General features: G+C 48.9%; 1 protein-coding gene across 1 annotated transcript in view; it reads left to right on the top strand.

The window, feature by feature from the left end:
• LOC112247140 (calmodulin-binding transcription activator 1) overlaps window positions 1–23,690 on the top strand; it is a 479,036-nt gene that overhangs the window by 239,475 nt on the left and 215,871 nt on the right. The window contains 1 exon segment of the mRNA XM_042303847.1: window positions 8,422–8,557. Coding sequence (XP_042159781.1) covers window positions 8,422–8,557 — 136 coding nt within the window.

Genomic DNA, 23,690 nt, shown 5'->3' with positions numbered 1-23,690 from the left:
CACAGAGCTCACAGCCCTGGGTCTGAACTCCTCATACGACTGGGTCCTGGCCTGTAGACGGGCCTCCCCAGGTGCTGAAGGTAGGCAACATTACCTCACTCGACACTCATTCTCAACACGGGGGCCATAACAAGCATGTGTCCTCAGTTCCCTGCACTACTCTCTGTATACCCATTACTGCGTTACTGTGTGGCCTCTCACTGTTAACTCCATCATCTAGTTGGCTGATGACACTGAATATCAACAACAACTAGACGGCCTACAGGGAGGCAGGCGCTCTGACGGCGTGGTGCCAGGTAAACAACCTCTCCCTCAACGACAGCAAAACAATGGAGCTAATTGTGAACTTTGGGAGGAACAAGATTGGGCACACTCACTTTCTCATCAATGGGGCCGCCGTGGAAAAAAACGTCAAGCTCCTTGGCGTGCACATCTACTAGCAGCTGAAATGGTTCAGAAATCCAGCCTGTTCCAGAGGGCCCTCACAGTGTTCTGCATCACAGCCTGGTACGGCAACTCCACAGCCGCTGACCACAATGCCCTACAGAGGGTGGTTCGCTCAGCCGAACGCACCATTGGGGGCTCACTGCCTGCCCTCCAGGACACCTACAACACCAGGTTTCGCAGGAAAACCAAGAAGATCATCAGGGATCCCTAAAATGAGACGTTATGATATTCGCTGCAGCCTGATTGAAGGAGACAAAGGCATCCTCTCTACAGTATGCCATAATAAGGCTGTGCTGTGTTGCTGCAGAAGAACCCTCACACAGTGTGAGTTGAGCCATTCAGTGGGAGTCACACTGACCTCGGTCTCCTCATTTACACTGGATCCATGTACCACAGTTAGAGAAGAGTAGCAGCTGGATAAAGGAAAGTACAAATCAGAAGCATAATGCTATGCATATTTATTTTTTATTTTACCTATATTTAACTAGGCTGCCTCTACACTCTAACCACTAGGCTACCTGCTGCCTCTACACTCTAACCACTAGGCTACCTGCCGCCTCTACACTCTAACCACTAGGCTACCTGCCCCCTCTACACTCTAACCACTAGGCTACCTGCCGCCTCTACACTCTAACCACTAGGCTACCTGCCCCCTCTACACTCTAACCACTAGGCTACCTGCCCCCTCTACACTCTAACCACTAGGCTACCTGCCACCTCTACACTCTAACCACTAGGCTACCTGCCGCCTCTACACTCTAACCACTAGGCTACCTGCCGCCTCCACACTCTAACCACTAGGCTACCTGCCGCCTCCACACTCTAACCACTAGGCTACCTGCCGCCTCTACACTCTAACCACTAGGCTACCTGCCGCCTCTACACTCTAACCACTAGGCTACCTGCCGCCTCTACACTCTAACCACTAGGCTACCTGCCGCCTCTACACTCTAACCACCACTAGGCTACCTGCCACCTCTACACTCTAACCACTAGGCTACCTGCCGCCTCTACACTCTAACCACTAGGCTACCTGCCGCCTCTACACTCTAACCACTAGGCTATCTGCCGCCTCTACACTCTAACCACTAGGCTACCTGCCGCCTTCTACACTCTAACCACTAGGCTACCTGCCGCCTCTACACTCTAACCACTAGGCTACCTGCCGCCTCCACACTCTAACCACTAGGCTACCTGCCGCCTCTACACTCTAACCACTAGGCTATCTGCCGCCTCTACACTCTAACCACTAGGCTACCTGCCGCCTCTACACTCTAACCACTAGGCTACCTGCCGCCTCTACACTCTAACCACTAGGCTATCTGCCGGCTACCTGCCGCCTCTACACTCTAACCACTAGGCTACCTGCCGCCTTCTACACTCTAACCACTAGGCTACCTGCCGCCTCTACACTCTAACCACTAGGCTACCTGCCGCCTCTCTAACCACTCTAACCACTAGGCTACCTGCCGCCTCTACACTCTAACCACTAGGCTACCTGCCGCCTCTACACTCTAACCACTAGGCTATCTGCAGCCCTCTCCTGCACACATGTACAGAAGAAACGTGAGAAGACCACATGACCTGACGTTGAAGTTATAAGTAATGCATGCGACACAACACACACACGCTGCACACACATTTCCAGAAACATGAACTGACATATGATGACAACAGAGCCAGTGAAGCCATAACCATGACAACTCATCCATTTGTCTATTCATACTGCATATCAGCCTCTGTACATTGTGCAGGCCAACCTATATGCCGTATGTACACAATGCACAGCTCATGGTGCTCCATGGATGTTTGTAAATGACGTGGTAACCCTGTCCTCCAGTGTAGGGACTGGAGGCTCAGAGAGAGCGCTTAGTCTGGCCTGTGTGCCATTCATACGTACAGTACGCCAGCAGCCTGCCTTCCTGAACAGGCTGAAACGTGCATGAAACGAGCTTAGCCACTATCAGCCTAGCATCACCCCCAGTCATCAGCCCTCTCTCTCACTCTGCAGGGCTGCTGGGGGTGAGATAAGAGAATTGACACCCTGCCCCCCCCCCCCTTCGCTTCTTATCCACTGTTGTAGGTATTTTAGGGACAGGAGGCACAGACGTGGAGCTACACAGAGTGTAATTTATATTCTTTTTAAATTGGCTGTGATTTTTCCATTGAGATAAGTGTTCTGGGACCATCTGTTTTGTGGCTGGAAGGCAGAGGCCTGAGTTGTGTGGCAGGCAGCAGAGATAGAAGGAGGGGGAGAGAGTGGAGGAGAGAGGGAGGGAAAGACAGAGGGAGAGAGAGGGGGAGAGGGAGAGAGGGAAAGACAGAGAGGGAGAGAGAGAGAGAGGGAAAGACAGAGAGGGAGAGAGAGAGGGGGAGAAGGAGAGGAAGAGGGAGTGTGAGAGAGAGAGAGGGAGAGAGAGAGGAGTGAGAAACAGAGAGAGAAGGGGTGAGAGAGAGTGAGAGAAAAAGAGAGAGAGAGAGAGAGCGAGGGAGTCACAAACTCTTTTTTTACCTGTCTCCCAAACAGTACTCACGGGTCCACCCATCACCCTCTGTGATAGGCTGGTAGACCAGACTAGGTACACATTGTGTTATTATAAATGCCAACATAATCAGGACATGACACAGTGTTTGACAAACGTTCACTCATAAAACTTCTCTACCAGTTTGACCTGTACTGCCATGACCTTTCTACCTGATTAATTACCATGGGAATGTAATTACACGTTCACATCATCGTAATGCATAGATAGAGAACAGAATGGTAATGAAAGATAGACTGGGAGCTGCTTACGAGCGCTGCGCCGAGCGGTGTAGTGGGATGATGACCTAACTCCCTCTTCCTGGTTCCTCATTGACAGTCTGAGGGGTACGTACCCCGGGCCCGACCGGGATTCAGAGAGGCTCTGCCGTGCGTCGGCGTGAGAACGTGAGCGGGGGAGAGAGCACTGGCGGCGGAGGGGGAGATTGGGGTGCGATGAATCTCAATCCGAGTGCTGTGCGTGGCAGATTTACATTTAAAGTAGTTTTAGAGCACGCCCCACTTCCTGATGTGCGCTCCACTCTGCCAGGCGCTGGAGGGGCAGACTTATCACAGAGTCATCAATTCACACGTGATGCACCCTGATAGACCCTGGCTACGCTACGCTACGCTACCACTGTACCAGGCAGCCTAACACCTCTGTATTCAGACAGACAGACAGGGGAGAGATGAGGTGGCGTCTAATAGAGAATACCTCTTGAAGTGTAATTATATTACATGTAGAAGCCTGCCGTTTTGACAGCTCCGTGTGGGTCCACGGGATGCGAGATTTGTGTGGATCAACTTCCCTGCTGCCTAAATTAGTTTTGTGTTTCAAAGAAAGAAATAGCGCCCCTTGTGTGCACTGCCGGTAATACCGTATAATACCATAAGGAATGGTACAGGAACGGGAACACCGGTACGGTGTGTGTGTGTGTGTGTGTGTGTGTGGACTATATATGTATCCAGTAGTGGGCCTGTGTGTCTACATTAGTATACTGTACGTGTGTGTTTATTGGTGACATGGTGTTGGTGTTGTAGGACTATGACAGCTGAGGGCTCTGATGGGTAATTAATAACACCAGGGGTTGACTCCCTGCTGTGCCTCCTCTGTGCCTCCCTGCTGTGCCTCCACTGTGCCTCCCTCCTGTGCCTCCACTGTGCCTCCCTGCTGTGCCTCCACTATGCCTCCACTGTGCCTCCACTATGCCTCCACTGTGCCTCCACTGTGCCTCCCTGCTGTGCCTCCACTGTGCCTCCCTCCTGTGCCTCCACTGTGCCTCCCTGCTCTGGTTCCACTGTGCCGACCTCCTGTACCTCCACTGTGCCTCCCTGCTGTGCCTCCACCGTGCCTCTGCTGTGCCTCCCTGCTGTGCCTCCCTGCTGTGCCTCCACTGTGCCTCCACTGTGCCTCCCTGCTGTGCCTCAACTGTGCCTCCCTGCTGTGCCTCCACTGTGCCTCCCTGCTGTGCCTCCACTGTGCCTCCCTGCTGTGCCTCCACTGTGCCTCCACTGTGCCTCCACAGTGCCTCCACTCTGCCTCCACTGTGCCTCCATGGCCCAACCAGCTCACCCCCCTGATCTTCAAAGACGCCTCATCTCTACCTCTCCTCTCGAGTTTGTAGAGAGAGAAAAACCCAGTGTGGTATTAATCAAAGGCTGAGTGTCCTGGGAAATAGGGTGTTAGGAGGGTGTCCTGAGAAATATAGGGTGTTAGGAGGGTGTCCTGGGGAATAGGGTGTTAGGAGGGTATCCTGGGAAATAGGGTGTTAGGAGGGTGTCCTGGGGAATAGGGTGTTCGGAGGGTGTCCTGGGAAATATAGGGTGTTAGGAGGGTATCCTGGGGAATAAGGCCAGTGTTAGGGGGTGTCCTGGAGAATAGGGCCAGTATTAGGGGGTGTCCTGTGGAATAGGGCCAGTGTTAGGGGGTGTCCTGGGGAATAGGGCCAGTTTTACGGGGGTGTCCTGGGGAATAGGGTCAGTGTTAGGGGGTGTCCTGTGGAATAGGGCCAGTGTTAGGGGGTGTCCTGGGGAATAGGGCCAGTTTTACGGGGGTGTCCTGGGGAATAGGGTCAGTGTTAGGGGTGTCCTGGGGAATAGGGCCAGTGTTAGGGGGTGTCCTGGGGAATAGGGCCAGTGTTAGGGGGTGTCCTGGGGAATAGGGCCAGTGTTAGGGGGTGTCCTGTGGAATAGGGCCAGTGTTAGGGGGTGTCCTGGGGAATAGGGCCAGTGTTAGGGGGTGTCCTGGGGAATAGGGCCAGTGTTGCGGGGGTGTCCTGGGGAAGAGGGCCAGTTTTACGGGGGTGTCCTGGGGAATATGGTCAGTGTTAGGGGGTGTCCTGGGGAATAGGGCCAGTGTTAGGGGGGAAGCAGCAGCTCTCCTATTACAACTAGAACACCAAGGTAAATGTTTCATTCTCTACTACGCTACTGACACAAATGCATGGAGCATGGGGGAGTTGTAACTGTAGGATCAGCCCCAACCGCAACTAGTTCCCTCTGCTGGCCAGATAGGAGAAGTCTGAGTCTCTCTCTCTCTCTCGCTCTCTCTCTATCTCTGGCTGAGGGGACTTGGTTCCTGTGGATCTATGGCTGTGGAACTGAGCTCCTGAGCCTGTCTCTGAGCTACTGTCAGTCACTAACTCAGGGCCAGGCTCCTCTCCTCCAGGTTCATTGTGGATTCTCAGCAGCAGACACAGTTCCCCCCAACCTCCCTCATATCTCTCTCTCTCTCCCTCGCCCACTTTTTCTTAATGAACAAACCTGATTGAGTGAATGCCATTACCTCTGTAAATGAATGATTCCTCAAGGACTGGGCAGGCTGTACACCATCCACGGGGTAAAGCGTATTATTGGCCGGTACACGCCACGCCACCGAGAGGTGTGTGTGTGTGTGTGCATGCGTGTGTCTATGCGCATATGTGTCAGGGACTGTGCTGTGTTTCCATAATAATCAGGCACGTTTAGGCTTCTGAAACAGAGGGCCTGCTGTCACACTGCTTTGATAACAGAGCACTTAGCATTTTCCCTCCATGTATAAATATGTGTGATTCTGATAAGATTAATTGAAACGCCTAAGTTTACAGAGATATACTGTAGGTGAAGAACAGAGAGAGAGAGGGAGGAAGGACGAGGGATAGAGAACCTATTTCTTTGCAAAGTGTGCCTTTTCAGGCCTGTGCTTTAGACATAGCTACTTCAGAGAGCAGAGGAATCTAAGGCTTTGTCCAGCATGTCTGTCCAGCATGTCTTGAATTGAAAACAGCATCTTCCTAACACTGCCTCCCTATAAAAAGCTGAGTGGATAACTTTTCACAGAGCCGATAAATAAGGTGCGGGGGCCTCTGACACGAAAGCCTCACCCCAATTTCCAATGCTCTTGAGGAGATCAGACATTTGATTGTCGACCTTATCTCTTCTCGTCCCATCTTTTAGTCTAATGTGGGGGCTACATTCCAAGACGCACACTTCCTGTTTTTCTGAAAGGCAAACAGAGAACGCATCTCCACGGAAACAAGCAGCATGCCCATACAGAATCCATTTAACCAGTGTGTCCGAGCGTTCATTAAAAAGACATCGTATTGTTTGATTGCCTCGACAGAGTGCTGAAGTCTGCAATAGTCTCCTAGACAGCCAGGTGACCTTCGGATGACATTCGTCACAAAGGGCTAGAATCATCATATACTGTACATTATCCTATAGCTGCACAATACTTAGCGATTCTTTGTTCATAGAATTGTATTGGAGTCATCAACTATGCTGATGACCCGGGGGGGATATACAACCAGACTTATCTTAGTTTCCTCCAGAGAGTAGTTTTATCAGAGGACTAAACCCCGTCAAAATCCCACATTTGTAAATGTACGGTAGAAGACATGAAGGATTCCTATGTTAGCTTGCAGGTAGTGAAAGGGGGATGAACGATGGAATGACAGAATGAGAGAGGAGAGTTAGGAAGAGCGAAAGTGAGGGCTCTGGAGACCGATGAAGCGAGAGAGAGAGGGAGGAGAGGAAGGTAATTCCCCGGCGCCCATCTCTAGCTCCAACCGACTGGTGGTGAGAGGAGAAGGGGGGGGGGAATAGAAAGAGCGAGGGATTGAGGATGGCAGGGTTTGAGTGACGTCTCTCATTAGAAGGTGCTGTCAGGGGCCACAGAGTGGGACTGGTGGGACCCCTCCTTCATTTCCCCCTCTCTCCCTCCCTCCCCTCTCTCTCTCTATTGGCCCCTGAGATACGTCCTGGGAAGAGAGATGATTGATGAGCAATAGCAAGATAAACAGGAAGCAGGTCCCGTGAGCAACCCTGGAAAATGATGCACCGTTATAAATAAAACCATGACAAAAGTGTAACTACAAAACAACAACACCAAACCAATGCAAAACAGTTTGTTTTTATTCGCAAAGTAGCATTGGAAAATAGCAAGGTCTTTTATTTTCTTTGTAGAGAGTTTTGAGCGTTTGTTTGTGTTTGTTTATTTAAAAAGAGGCGAGAGAAGCGATTGCACTCTTAACTGTAGCTTGTGTGCAGTGAGTATGGGGCTAACAAGCCTGAACAGCTGCTACGATGAGCACCCAACAGAGGCAGACCCCAACACCCAGCACTGAGGCAGCAACCTGCACTCATTTGGGATTGCTCCAGAAATTGGCAGCTGTGTGTGTGTGTGTGTGTGTGTGTGTGTGTGTATGTGTGTACAGAATGTTTATGAATTCAAGATATAGAGCCCTGACATGTGTTTGGTCAGCCAAGCACATGCTAGCCTTGCTCAACTTCGCACTAATTGTTGAGCAACTCAATAATGTTTCATGAATGATACGGCCTCCTTCTTTCTGTTCATGTTTTAACACTGTACTCCAAACGCCCCGTCTGACAAATGGAGCTGTAAAGGCATATTATCATCAAATAGTTACATGATATCATTATATTGTATCATTATGAAGCAAGAAGCTGTGGTCTGATGAAGGGAGGATGAATTATGAATGGAATGTGAGGGAAGATCTCTTCTTCTCCCAAGGGACTTTACACACACCACCACAACTCATTTCACTGGATGAATGTGAGATAAAAAAGCTGCCTCAGCCTTTATACACACACAGGCACGCACATGAACTCGCACACACCGGTTCTACATGTAATTTACTCTGTGGTAGAAGTGTCACTTTCATATGGAGAAATGTAGGCTGAAGGTTTGCTTTGTTCATTGTCAAACTGTGAAGAGGAATGCAGAAAAACATCATAAAGAAGTCTTGTCATCTAAAGTCACTGGTGCATTTCTGCCTGGCAGTAGACTTGTGTCGAGACTTTGTACATCTCTAAAATGAGTCCCACAGCAGTGGCTTTGAATTAAAATTCTCTCTCTCTCTCTCTCTCTCTCTCTCTCTCTCTCTCTCTCTCTCTCTCTCGATCTCTCTCACACTCTCTCACACTCTCTCACACTCTTTCTTTCTCTGATCCAGGCCACAGAATGGGTCGATGATCTTGTACAACAGGAAGAAGGTGAAGTACAGAAAGGACGGCTACTGCTGGAAGAAGAGGAAAGATGGGAAGACCACGCGGGAGGATCACATGAAGCTCAAAGTCCAGGGAGTGGAGGTAAGAAACGAGGAGGTTCGGGAAGTATGGGACCTGGTCTGACCTGGACACGACACTGAGTCGTCCTCCCTTGGCTGTAAGGGAGAGACAGCCAAGCTACATGCTGAAGTTGGGTCCTAGCCCTGCTATCTCCCAGGAGCCACGCAGAGCAGGGAAACATGCAGCACAACAATAGTTGTTCCCTGGGAAGGCAGCAGAGAGGAACCGATTGTTTGTACCTTATTAAGGTGCAGGATGTTGCCTTCGCTCTCCAGAGCCGACATTAATCTTCTCTCCTCCCTCACTAGCTAGTACACACCATGCTGAGCCCAACTCCGCATTCTGCCCCTATCCTCACTCCCCTCTATGCCCCCTAACCAGCAGGCACCACACAGGCCCAGTCTCAACCGGGTTCACGCCAGGCCAGCCGGGTTAGCGGTGCAGTGCTGGTACCATGGTTGATTTATCAGCGGTGACACACATGAACAGGAGCTTCTCTCAAGCCTCTAGGGCCTGCTTCACTCCCCTCCCTTCCTTTTTTATAGGGCTGGGGGAAAAATTCTGGTTTTGTTTCACTTACAGGCTTAGCCCTAGGCAATGGTGCCAGAGGCATAGGAGTGTGGATGGGTACGGGGTGTCAGGGATGGGTGTGTCCATCTACACGTAAGCACACACTCATACACATACCTCAGGGAGTGGCGGGCGCCGTGTGTGACAGAGACAAACCCCAGACTGTCCACATAGGGTTCCAGCTCTGTGTTTGTTCTGCTCTACAGGACGGTCGCTCAGGGGAAATAGCTCAATGTTGTCTGTGCCTGGACGTGCCACTCTCTGATAACTTGTTCTGGACATGCTTGCTAAAACCATTTGGGTCTTACGTGTTTCTTCCATAATGTCTGACAGTTGTATTAATTAATGTCACTCTTTGTGAAAGTGCTAAGCCTACATGTCAAGATATCATTTTGGTTATTTGTGAGCTGAAGCCAAATACTTCCATGTCAAACATATCAAGTTAAATATGCTGTTTTGGTATATATGCCTGGGATAGACCATGGATTTACAGCCAAAGTCCACGCTCTGCTAAAGGCTGAACTACCGCTTACAAGAAACGGGACACGGACATGGACGCATACAGAAAGCCCGCTAGGACCTCCGTCGAGACATCACACATGTAAAAGGACAATATAGGAGGAAGGTGGAATCCTATTACACCGGCTCTGATATGCGTTGTATGTGGCAGGGCTTGCAGATGATAACAAAGGGAAACCCAGCCGTGAGATGCCCAGTGATGCAGAACTCCCAAATGATCTAAATGCCTTTTATGCTCGATTCGAGGAATACAACACTGAGTCTTGCCTGAAAGTCCCTGTTGTTCCGGATGACCGTGTAATCTCGCTCTCCCTGGGCAATGTGAGTAAAATGTGTAAACAGGTTAACAATCACAAGGCCACCGGGTCAGACAGAATACCCGGGCACGTTCTCAAAGCATGCGCAGACCAGCTGGCAGGTGTCTTCACAGACATTATCAATCTGTCCTTGTCCCAGTCTGTAATCCCAACATGTTTCAACCTGACCACCAATGTCCCTGTTCCCAAGAACTCTAAGGTAACCCGCCTAAATGTAGCATCTGTAATTATGAAGTGCTTTGAAAGGATGGTCATAACACACATCAACACCGTCCTCCCAGGCACCCTGGACACACTCCCATTCGCATACCGCCCCAATTGATCCACAGACGATGCAATCTCAATTGCACTTCACACTGCCCTCTCCCAGCTGGACAATGTGACAATGCTGTTGATAGACTACAGCTCAGCGTTCAACACCATAGTCCTCTCCAAGCTGGGGATGTCGTATATAAACCCTGGATAGGTGACGCTATGTCTTGACAAATAAGAGGCTTTGAAGCCACCGGGGCTCCATGATCATACTCCTCCTTTTGGGCTTTGACTAAAGGAGATGAATCATGGGAAAACGAATGGCACACATACACAAGCCATGTCTTTAACCTGTCTCCTCCCCTTCATCTACACTGATTGAAGTGGATTTAACTAGTGACCTCAATAAGGGATCGTAGCTTTCACCTGGATTCACCTGGTCAGTCTGTGTCATGGAAAGAGCGTGTGTATACACACACTATATACACACTCACACACACACTGACACTCTCACACAAAACCCATAGACATTCTCATACACTACATACGCATATGCACACACACATAACACACCCACGTATACCGACAACACAAACACACACACACATAACACACACTCGCGTACCGACAGCACAAATGAATACACACACACACACATACCGACACAAACACACACACACACTCACACACACACTTTTTTACACTCATCATATGTTGCTGCTACTCTGTTCTTTATTTTACCTTATTATTATCTATCCTGATACCTCGTCACTTTACCCTGCCTTCATGTACATATCTACCTCAAATACCTTATTATTATCTATCCTGACACCTAGTCACTTTGGTACTCCTTGTATATACCTCCATTCATGACTATTTTATTTGTCTTGTGTTACTATTGTTGTATTTTTTGGTTCTCTGTATCATTGGGAAGGGCTCATAAACAAGCCTGTCACGTTTAAGTCTACACCAGGTTCTATTCGGGGCATGTGACAAATAAAATGTGATTTGTTTTAAACTCCAGATGGAGGCTGCATTATGCAGATAACACAGCTGTGACTCCCAGACACACCTCTCTTTCTGGAGGCCCACTGTTCACACTGCTGCCATGTGACTGTTCACACTGCTGCCATGTGACTGTTCACACTGCTGCCATGTGACTGTTCACACTGCTGCCATGTGACTGTTCACACTGCTGCCATGTGACTGTTCACACTGCTGCCATGTGACTGTTCACACTGCTGCCATGTGACTGTTCACACTGCTGCCATGTGACTGTTCACACTGCTGCCATGTGTGAGATGGCAGAGAAGAGCCAGCAGAGGACACTACTCCTCTGACACCTAAAAGCTAAATGCTGTGGCCAGTGGAGGCATCTTCAGGAGTGAAGGTGGATTCAGAAGAGATCAGCTAGAGACTGATTCAGAGGAGATCAGCTGGAGACTGATTCAGAAGAGATCAGCTGGAGACTGATTCAGAAGAGATCAGCTGGAGACTGATTCAGAAGAGATCAGCTAGAGACTGATTCAGGAGAGATCAGCTAGAGACTGATTCAGGAGAGATCAGCTAGAGACTGATTCAGAAGAGATCAGCTAGAGACTGGTTCAGGAGAGATCAGCTAGAGACTGATTCAGAAGAGATCAGCTAGAGACTGATTCAGAAGAGATCAGCTGGAGACTGATTCAGAAGAGATCAGCTAGAGACTGATTCAGAGGAGATCAGCTAGAGACTGATTCGGGAGAGATCAGCTAGAGTCTGATTCAGGGGAGATCAGCTGGAGACTGATTCAGAAGAGATCAGCTAGAGACTGATTCAGGAGAGATCAGCTGGAGACTGGTTCAGGAGAGATCAGCTAGAGACTGATTCAGGAGAGATCAGCTAGAGACTGATTCAGAAGAGATCAGCTAGAGACTGGTTCAGGAGAGATCAGCTAGAGACTGATTCAGAAGAGATCAGCTAGAGACTGATTCAGAAGAGATCAGCTGGAGACTGATTCAGAAGAGATCAGCTAGAGACTGATTCAGAGGAGATCAGCTAGAGACTGATTCAGAGGAGATCAGCTGGAGACTGATTCAGAAGAGATCAGCTGGAGACTGATTCAGAAGAGATCAGCTGGAGACTGATTCAGAAGAGATCAGCTAGAGACTGATTCAGGAGAGATCAGCTAGAGACTGATTCAGGAGAGATCAGCTAGAGACTGATTCAGGAGAGATCAGCTCAAATCAAATCAAATTTTATTTGTCACATACACATGGTTAGCAGATGTTAATGCGAGTGTAGCGAAATGCTTGTGCTTCTAGTTCCGACAATGCAGTAATAACCAACAAGTAATCTAACTAACAATTCCAAAACTACTGTCTTATACCCACAAGTGTAAGGGGATAAAGAATATGTACATAAAGATATATGAATGAGTCATGGTACAGAGTGGCATAGGCAAGATACAGTAGATGGTATCGAGTACAGTATATACATATGAGATGAGTATGTAAACAAAGTGGCATAGTTAAAGTGGCTAGTGATACATGTATTACATAAGGATGCAGTAGATGATATAGAGTACAGTATATATGTATACATATGAGATGAATAATGTAGGGTATGTAAACATTATATTAGGTAGCATTGTTTAAAGTCAGTGTGTTGGCAGCAGCCACTCAATGTTAGTGGTGGCTGTTTAACAGACTGATGGCCTTGAGACAGAAGCTGTTTTTCAGTCTCTCGGTCCCAGCTTTGATGCACCTGTACTGACCTCGCCTTCTGGATGATAGCGGGGTGAACAGGCAGTGGCTCGGGTGGTTGATGTCCTTGATGATCTCTATGGCCTTCCTGTAACATCGGGTGGTGTAGGTGTCCTGGAGGGCATGTAGTTTGCCCCCGGTGATGCGTTGTGCAGACCTCACTACCCTCTGGAGAGCCTTACGGTTGTGGGCGGAGCAGCTGCCGTACCAGGCGGTGATACAGCCCGCCAGGATGCTCTCGATTGTGCATCTGTAGAAGTTTGTGAGTGCTTTTGGTGACAAGCCGAATTTCTTCAGCCTCCTGAGGTTGAAGAGGCGCTGCTGCGCCTTCTTCACGATGCTGTCTGTGTGGGTGGACCAATTCAGTTTGTCTGTGATGTGTATGCCGAGGAACTTAAAACTTGCTACCCTCTCCACTACTGTTCCATCGATGTGGATAGGGGGTGCTCCCTCCCTGTTTCCTGAAGTCCACAATCATCTCCTTAGTTTTGTTGACGTTGAGTGTGAGGTTATTTTCCTGACACCACACTCCGAGGGCCCTCGCCTCCTCCCTGTAGGCCGTCTCGTCGTTGTTGGTAATCAAGCCTACCACTGTTGTGTCGTCCGCAAACTTGATGATTGAGTTGGAGGCGTGCGTGGCCACGCAGTCGTGGGTGAACAGGGAGTACAGGAGAGGGCTCAGAACGCACCCTTGTGGGGCCCCAGTGTTGAGGATCAGCGGGGTGGAGATGTTGTTGCCTACCCTCACCACCTGGGCGCGGCCCGTCAGGAAATCCAGTACCCAGTTGCACAGGGCGGGGTCGAGACCCTGGGTCTCGAGCTTGATGACGAGCTTGGAGGGTACTATGGTGTTAAATGCCGAGCTGTAGTCGATGAACAGCATTCTCACATAGGTATTCCTCTTGTCCAGATGGGTTAGGGCAGTGTGCAGTGTGGTTGAGATTGCATCGTCTGTGGACCTATTTGGGCGGTAAGCAAATTGGAGTGGGTCTAGGGTGTCAGGTAGGATGGAGGTGATATGGTCCTTGACTAGTCTCTCAAAGCACTTCATGATGACGGAAGTGAGTGCTACGGGGCGGTAGTCGTTTAGCTCAGTTACCTTTGCTTTCTTGGGAACAGGAACAATGGTGGCCCTCTTGAAGCATGTGGGAACAGCAGACTGGGATAGGGATTGATTGAATATGTCCGTAAACACACCAGCCAGCTGGTCTGCGCATGCTCTGAGGGCGCGGCTGGGGATGCCGTCTGGGCTTGCAGCCTTGCGAGGGTTAACACATTTAAATGTTTTACTCACCTCGACTGCAGTGAAGGAGAGGCCGCATGTTTTGGTTGCAGGCCGTGTCAGTGGCAATGTATTGTCCTCAAAGCGGGCAAAAAAGTTATTTAGTCTGCCTGGGAGCGAGACATCCTGGTCCGTGACTGGGCTGGATTTCTTTTTGTAATCCGTGATTGACTGTAGACCCTGCCACATACCTCTTGTGAGACTGATTCAGGAGAGATCAGCTAGAGACTGATTCAGGTCCTGTAGAACCACAGGGAACACTGCTGCCACACCATTTCAATATGTACAGACACCATGTGTATCTCACAGGCATATTTGACCTGATTCATGGTGTCACTGTGTGTGTGTGTGTTGTGTGTGTGTGTGCGTGCGTGCGTGTGTGTGCATGCGTGTGTTTGGGTGCGTATTTGTGTGTTTGGGTGTGTCTGTGTGTGTTTGGGTGCGCGTGTGTGTGTTTGGGTGCGCATGTGTGTGTGTTTGCGTGTGTGTGTGTTCGGGTGCGTGTGTGTTTGGGTGCGTGTGTGTTTGGGTGTGTGTGGGGGTGCATGTGTGTGTGTGTGTGTGTGTGTGTGTGTGTGTGTGTGTGTGTGTGTGTGTGTGTGTGTGTGTGTGTGTGTGTGTGTGTGTGTGTGTGTGTGTGTGTGTTTGGGTGTGCGTGTGTTTGGGTGCGTGTGTGTTTGGGTGCGTGTGTGTTTGGGTGCGTGTGTGTGTGAGTTTGGGTGTGGGTGTGTGTGTGTGTGTGTGTGCAGCCACCCCCCTGTGCAGTTCCTAACAGACATAGAGGATGGGTGATCCATCAGTTGCTCTACAACCCAAGTCAGGACAGGACAGGATCTGTGACCCATCAGTCATCTTCAGCTCTGTTTACTGTAAACACAAGTAAATGTCCTGCCCTTAGCCTTCAGCACTGGTACACCACAGTACAGTATAGTACAGTATGGTACAGTATAGGCAGGGAAGAGCACACACACAGTACAGTCAAGCCAGGGGGACTCTCTCCAGGAGAGCCTGCCGTGTAGGGACCGGCTGGTTAGATTCGCTATTTAAACACCACACACACTGAATGTATTTTTCCTATAGTTCCCTAAAGATGAACTCCAGTAAAATGAATTCTATATAATAAGGCTCAAATAACAGCTAGCTGTATAAGTTCACTTCTACATTATTTCAGACCATTGAACCTTATTGGGATAACAGTAGTGCCCAGATAGGCAGAGCGGAATGACAGGGTAAAACCAGTCTAGATGAACACAAACGTACACACACACACACAATGTCCTCCAGAGTCTTCAGCCTCTACATAAGCAGCCTCCTCACACGGCTCCGTTAAGTATAAATGCTCTCCTCTCTCCAGCCAGCCAGGACCTATTAGAAGCTGTGTGGTTGTTACACAGGCCCGAGTTAGCAAACAGAGAACACAAGTGTTGTGGGTGGTTCAGGCTAGTGGTGCTCAGTGGCTCCAGTGAGGAGAAGAGAAGGAAGGCAAGGAGGCAGAGGGGCTGGGAGTGAGGGGCCTTCAGGAGCCTGTAAGAGGCAGCAGTGCGTAGCGGGAGTGGATGTCAGCGCGTGCCCTGCTACTGTCCTGTCTGCTCCAGACCATTGTCTCAGCAGGCTCCCCTCTATCCTTCCCTCTCTTCCCACCTCTCTCTCTCTCCCTCTCTCTCTTCCTTCCTCTCTCTTTCACTCTCTGGGCCATCCCACTCTCTCTCCCTCTCTCTCTTCCTTCCTCTCTCTTTCACTCTCTGGGCCATCCCACTCTCTCCACCTCTCTCTCTTCCTTCCTCTCTCTTTCACTCTCTGGGCCATCCCACTCTCTCTACCTCTCTCTCCCGATTAATCTCTCTCTCTTGATCCCTCCCTCCCATTTTCTTCCTATCTCATCTACTCCCCTCGCCCCCTCCAAGCCTACAGTCCAGACGGACAGAACCTTGAGAACTGGACGGTAATGCTCCCCGTTCCCTAGAATTGGAGCACAGGGCGTGTTGCGGCATTAGTGCTTAACAGGCCGTGAAATAGCAGCCTGCCTCTCTGACGTCTCCCCCATCACTCCAGGTGAGCTGGCCAGACGGCTAGATAAATGAGCAACCACCCTGCCCCTCTCCTCATCTACCCAGAATGCATCTGGCTTGGGGACCTGAGGAGAGGAGAGTTGTCTGTCTGTGATTAGCTTACCACTCCTTCTCTCTCCTCACCTCTGTCAAGTCCCACTTGTTCTGCTGCTCAGCTTAACTCCCCTATGCTTCCCCCAAAAACAGTATGTCCCAAGACTGTTTTGGGCTTCAGACTCACAGGTGGAAACACAATATGTCTTAAGGTAAAGCACTGGTGTAAAACCCTGCCGTGGAGAAAGGATCTAGGTGCCATTTCCCATAACTGTTGGCCAGACATCAACCTGAGGTATAGGTCGTTTTAATAGATCATCTAGTATGATGTCATTGAGCGTTCTACACACAGGTTGAGCATAGACTACGTAGCACTAGAATCCCTGGCTTCTCCTTGTGTAATAGCAGAGAACCTCTGTTCTGGTTCAGCTAGCCATGGACAGATCAACACTGACACACTCCGATTGATCCTAGACCTGGTCAGATTCAAACCGTCACCCACCCACCTCCCGTCATGATTAGCTTCTAATGTGGACCCCCTCCATCCCCTCTTCCCATTATTCCCGAGCTTTAATAAACTCCCCCCAACACAGATCAATTTCTATTAAGTGAAGGTGGCAGTGCCTCTGACTAATTTCATTGCCACAGGCTAATTAAACCGAATAGAATAAGCTTTCTTGTTTAGGAGCACGGAAGGCAAAAGCTCCAACACTCTTGGAACTCAATGCCAATATCCTTCCATTCCCCCCTCCAACCCCCTGAACAGTGGCCTGCTCATCGCTCCTCCTAACATGTCAGTCCATGTTGGATATGTCTTAATGCGGGATTTCAGCCGTGCAACTGTGAAATGAAGGAAGCTAATGCAGCATGTCGGTGGCTCAATCCCCTCTGCTCATTGATAATAATGGAGCCAAATGTCAAAATGTTAGCGGCTAATGCTGTAATGGAGTGGACCCTGGACTGGGCCGGATGCAGGGAGCGCTGCATGAAGATAGATGCTAGGCTCCACACCGCACCACATTGTCTGCACTGTCTCCCATATCACATGACCTTGAGGGTCTAGAGTAGACTCAATGCTTTGGGCTTTGTGCTGTTTTTTTTTTTAGATAGAAATTAGAATCACTTAGGTGAGACGATTCCAATGTTAATTTGATATTCTACCAACACAAAGAGGAGTTATGTTGTCCAGAGACGATACTATGGCTTTGTTCTGTGTTGTTTATGTTCGTTTGCAATTTAGTCACTGAGGGCCTCCTTCGTTTCTGTCAAGGTGAGAAGAATCCAATGTTTGTTTGTTATTCTACCAACGCAAAGGAGACTTGTATTTGCAAGAGACTCGAGAGTGTTGTTGGTTTTAGATCTCTGTGTGTATGTTAAGGAGAAGATAGTTGAGGTCGAAGAGACGGCAACTGGGTTGCAGACAGTGTGTGCTGCGTGGCAGTCAGATAGCAATGCAGCAGCTGATATCACTAGATTGCAGGGCCAGATGTGGAGAGAGGACAAAACAAACTTCTCTCTCTCTCTCTCTCTCTCTCTCTCTCTCTCTCTCTCGGAAGTGACATCACTCTCTCTCTCTCTCTCGGAAGTGACATCACTCTCCCCATACTCCAACTCAGGTGTGACATTGGGACCAGATAACTGACACCGTGTAGTCACCAACACCACCAGAGGCAGAAATGTTTCCTCCCTATTTTTAAAATGTTTGATTTCAACTTATAGACAAGGCCTTTTAAACAACTGTGGGTTTTGTCAAGACAGTAAATCGATGAACTCTATTGTCTCCTCTCTTCCCTTGGTGGGTCTGCTTTGTCATTCGTAGATTTTTGTATTTGACTCTGCTCACGCTGTAGCCTGCCTCCGTTTCCCTTTTGAATTACCTGAATGTGTCGGAGATAAAAAAAACTATCTGTTTGTGATCTTTTTTAAAGCCCCGTTACCATGGCTATAACTCCTAACCTCCTGCTAGGGTAAAGGAAGGTAGTCATTGAAGCTGTTCTGTCACTGAAAGCACAGGAAATAGACCGTTGTCCTATTTCATTCAGTTTCATATTCCTTTATTCACCTGGATAATGTAATAAGATGGACCTGCCTATGCAGAAACAAATTCACAGCCAGTAATGTATGATTGTCAAGACAACCGAATTCAATTATACCTCATGGTACAACACTATATGTATTTCATTTGTATATTAACACACTGATAAGGTAATACATATGTATTTAGCCATAGCAATACACTCATCTCATGGACATAGTCCCTCGACCTAGTCATATTGAATGATACTGTTCCACCGTGTACTACAGAACAAAGCACCATGTGTCACGCCCTGGCCACAGAGAGGCTTTTATTCTCTATTTTGGTTAGGCCAGGGTGTGACTAAGGTGGGCATTCTAGTTTCTTTCTTTCTATGTTTTCTATTTCTTTGTGTTTGGCCGGGTGTGGTTCTCAATCAGAGGCAGCTGTCTATCGTTGTCTCTGATTGGGAATCATACATAGGCAGCCTTTTTTCCTTTCGCATTTGTGGGTAGTTGACTTTGTTAGTGGCATTGTTGCCCAAGTTAAGCTTCGCGGTCGTGTCCTTGTTTTGTTGGCGACATTCATTAAATATAAAAGAAATGTACGCTCATCACGCAGCGCTTTGGTCCGGTCATTTCCATGACGACGCCCGTGACACCATGTGTCATGGCTGTGCTACTATAGACTGAATCATAATGTGTTTGTGTTTACTATAGGCTGAACCAGCGGGTTCCCACGTTAGTGTTTCCGCCAGTATTCACAGTGGATTCACGTGTCCAGCTCACCCATGGTTTTCTCTTTAAGCTGAGTGGAATTAGTTTTCTGCTCTTACTTCGTCATGATCACTGAACTACTCAGTAGCATGTAAGCCTTTCATGCCGACCTTGCTAGCACCACTTAAATCCCACAGCAGGATTTGGGGCTAATTTTAGGAGGAGGGTGTAGAGGAAGTGGCTGTTGAATGTATAAGAGCCTGTCAAAAGCTGTGTATTATCACCACTTTCCCCTTGATTTAATTTGCCACTTGTTGCCCCCCCGTCACCATGTTGTCATGCTGAGGAGCTCCACAGGGATCCTCTTTATTGTGGAGGAAGGGAGGGAGGGAGAAACATCCGACGACTGAGGAAGCCCTTAATGTGTCGATCAAGCTGAAGACTTTGACTTGATTTTGCATTTTTGTATTGGCTTGATTACACACACACACACTCACACACAAACACACACACACCTCTACACCATTCTTTTCTCCTGGGTCTGTGTGAGGAGGCACATAAACATGGCCCAGGAGATGAGCTGTGATTCATGGAGCATGGAGATGAAGAGTGTAGATAATATGATGGACAGAAATACCCTGCGGTGATGCATTAAGGTCTCTGAGCTCACTGTGTTAAAACAAATACAAATGAATCAATAAGCGGGAGAGAGAACAGAGAGTGAATAACTAATGTGGGGGAGGGGGAGATGGCTTGTAGCATTGGGTGGCCCATCTGAGCACCATACTGACTCGTGTGGGGATGACGAAGAGAGAGAGAGAGAAGCGGGCGAGGGAGAGAGGTGGCAAGGGCTTTTTGAAATGTAACGGGACTGTGCGTGAGCCCCCACTGCCTCGCTCCGTGTGCCAGTCATTATCTCCGTGATCGCTGGAGCTGCACTAAAGCAACTGAACTCGTCCTGCGTTTGATACAGATCCCCTGGGACAGACACATACACACCGAGAGAAGCATCACCCCAAGATATGCAAAGATGATGGAGGCGGGCGTTTAGGGGAAAACAGAGGCTGTTGGGGGGGGGGGCTATGTTAGTCTACAGTAGGCTTTGCGTGACACAGTCAGTGGCTGTCTTGCGTATGATCTCTCCTCTGCTCTGCTACAGTACACTCCAGTGAGCCAGAGAGAGAGACAGAGGCCGGAGCGGTACAAGACTTGGGCCTAATGGTAATGACTGACTTTCACTTCTAAGGCCTCACTGCCCTCTCTCTGACACAACAGAGAAGTGCATTCAGACTGTACTGTACAATACAGAGCAAGAGCCCACTAACTTGTGGCAATGCTACATCATTTCTGTGTTATGTCAATTCTGATGATTTACTAAAGTCGAGTTAGGAGATATGTCATTGTAGCAGTGGGTAAATCTGCCAACTGTTTCGCATCTGTTATTCTGTTTCCAGTTGGAGAACTTTTTGACCTCCAACTAATTTTGTCAGAATGGGCTGTAATGAGGATGAATCAGAGGAATATTCTGTCTGCACAGCCCACAGACCTGAAAGGAACCAGTTCAAAGTGGATACTCTAAGGACACAGCTTTAGACCGACTCTCAAGTGTCTCTCACCCTCAACTCCCTCACCTCAGGGAGCGAGTGCCGGTTTCTCTCCTCTTCACCAGAATCTCTTTATAATGATCTACATGAGGACTCCGGATTCATCACAGTCACAGCAGGGTAGCAGGTTGTCTTTCTTCTTGACCACAGGGTCAAAGAGACTATGTTGAACTGTTGTACGGAATGACATTCTATTTCTAGGAACCTGTAAAATACATGATATAGGCTGAGTGAAATGTCTTGGATCGCTCTTTGGGAAATAGTATATTGCTAAATCCCCCCTTCTCTCTGAAGACGCGGCTGTAATACTCTCCCCCCTCCTAGAAAGCTGTTCCAGTGTAAGAGGCAGTTTTCTGTAGAAAGGCTATTTCCTCAGACCCTGTAGTGCTAGCTGGGTCAGGCTCTCTCCTCTTCTCTCATCTCCCCGTCTCTCTCCTCTTCTCTCGTCTCCCCGTCTCTCTCCTCTTCTCTTGTCTCCCAGTCTCTCTCCTCTTCTCTCATCTCCCCGTCTCTCTCCTCTTCTCTCGTCTCCCCGTCTCTCTCCTCTTCTCTCATCTCCCCGTCTCTCTCCTCTTCTCTCGTCTCCCCGTCTCTCTCCTCTTCTCTCATCTCCCCGTCTCTCTCCTCTTCTCTCGTCTCCCCGTCTCTCTCCTCTTCTCTCATCTCCCCGTCTCTCTCCTCTTCTCTCGTCTCCCCGTCTCTCTCCTCTTCTCTCATCTCCCCGTCTCTCTCCTCTTCTCTCGTCTCCCCGTCTCTCTCCTCTTCTCTCATCTCCCCATCTCTCTCCTCTTCTCTCATCTCCCCGTCTCTCTCCTCTTCTCTCATCTCCCCGTCTCTCTCGTCTCCCCGTCTCTCTCCTCTTCTCTCGTCTCCCCGTCTCTCTCCTCTTCTCTCGTCTCCCCGTCTCTCTCCTCTTCTCTCATCTCCCCGTCTCTCTCCTCTTCTCTCGTCTCCCCGTCTCTCTCCTCTTCTCTCATCTCCCCGTCTCTCTCCTCTTCTCTCGTCTCCCCGTCTCTCTCCTCTTCTCTCATCTCCCCGTCTCTCTCCTCTTCTCTTGTCTCCCCGTCTCTCTCGTCTCCCCGTCTCTCTCCTCTTCTCTCGTCTCCCCGTCTCTCTCCTCTTCTCTCGTCTCCCCGTCTCTCTCCTCTTCTCTCATCTCCCCGTCTCTCTCCTCTTCTCTCGTCTCCCCGTCTCTCTCCTCTTCTCTCGTCTCCCCGTCTCTCTCCTCTTCTCTCATCTCCCCGTCTCTCTCCTCTTCTCTCGTCTCCCCGTCTCTCTCCTCTTCTCTCATCTCCCCGTCTCTCTCCTCTTCTCTCGTCTCCCCGTCTCTCTCCTCTTCTCTCATCTCCCCGTCTCTCTCCTCTTCTCTCGTCTCCCCGTCTCTCTCCTCTTCTCTCATCTCCCCGTCTCTCTCCTCTTCTCTCGTCTCCCCGTCTCTCTCCTCTTCTCTCATCTCCCCGTCTCTCTCCTCTTCTCTCGTCTCCCCGTCTCTCTCGTCTCCCCGTCTCTCTCCTCCCGCTGGCCTCGAACACTTGTTTCACCGTTGGGAAGGGCCCGTAAGTAAGCATTTCACTGTTAGTCTACACCTGTTGATTACGAAGCATGTGACGAATAACATTTGATAAGATTTGCTTCCTTTTATCTGCCTGAGGGGGGCAGAGAGGGAGCACAGCCCTCTGTTGGTGTTAGGATACTACCAGGGCGCCAAGGGGTCGAAGGTGGAATCACTGTGTTATCTCCTTTAGAGATGGATGTTCAGTACTGTACAGTATACAGTACACACGTCTACATGGGATGGGCCCACATTTCAAAGCACCTTGTTTCTCTCTCTCCGTCTGCAGACATCTTTGCACATTGACATTAGCGTCGCGATGAGTTCCTAAATTGTCCTCCATCCATATACAGCACAGGCTGTAAATGTAACTTTCACACGTGTGGCTTATGTTCATTTCGACCTCTGATGTTTTTCTGCTTGTTTACTGTGTCTCTGCTGCCGAGGAGGTGGTGTACACAACTTCATGTATTATCAACTCTTGGTGTAGAGGAAGTTTAGAACCAAGTTGCTGCTGCTGCATGTTTAATAACTGCAAAATCAAACCGTACCAATGTTCCCACATCCAGCCTTCAAAGCATTGGTAATGAGCTGAGCTGGAGAGTTCAAAGAGACTGTTAAAGTGTTTATATCAACTTCTATAGTGTGTGGCGTGCTGAGAGACACTGTTTATACTGACAGGGATATATAGAGAGGATTGATATTTAACATGAAAGAGTGACTTAAGAGGAGTTTAACAGAGAAAACAGGTTAAACCCTTATGCTCCGGGCAACAGGGGAAACCGTTAGGGAGCGAGAATATTCTCCATTCACTCACACGCACATGGCTATTCTGTTCCCTCGCTTCTCTACGTTGCTTTTCTCTTCAGTATTTTCTTCTGTTTGTCTCTCGTTCCATGACGCTTCACCATGCCTGAGTTAACCTTGTTCTTTACACTGGTCCTCCATTTTGTTCACATTGCTTTTCTTTTTTGCCATGTCCCTTTATTTCCCTCATAATTTCACTTTGACGGCTCTATTTCAATAAACCTAAAGCAAATCTACATTTGTGCTGTTTTCACGATCACAATTATCGAAACAATTATCAAAGCACTTGCATGCCTTGGCGTGGAAAGGGCTGGGTTTCGATGTGGGTGTGTCGAGGCGTGGCCCCTCACTGGCCAATCAGAACATGCTCCATGGCGAAAGATGTGGTTGCTTCAGGTTGTGTAGTTAAGGTATTTTATGTATTGCCATGAACTCAACTCCAATTCCAATGTTAGTCCGTTATAGTTTGTTCAATGGCTTACAGAAATGAAATGACAAAATGGAGACCCATCTTTGCTAAATACATTAATTTGAAACTACTTGCAGACCACATTGTTCTTAGTAAATGCATGGCTTCAAGAGCATTTCCACTGATATGGGGTATAGGCCTACTGTATGTTGCATTATGGCTGAGCATGGACATGCCAAACATTGTCAATGAGCAAGATTCTATTCATT

The sequence above is a fragment of the Oncorhynchus tshawytscha genome, linkage group LG22, assembly GCF_018296145.1.
Source record: "Oncorhynchus tshawytscha isolate Ot180627B linkage group LG22, Otsh_v2.0, whole genome shotgun sequence".
NCBI lineage: Eukaryota > Metazoa > Chordata > Actinopteri > Salmoniformes > Salmonidae > Oncorhynchus > Oncorhynchus tshawytscha.
This window is presented reverse-complemented; position numbering and strand designations above follow the sequence as displayed.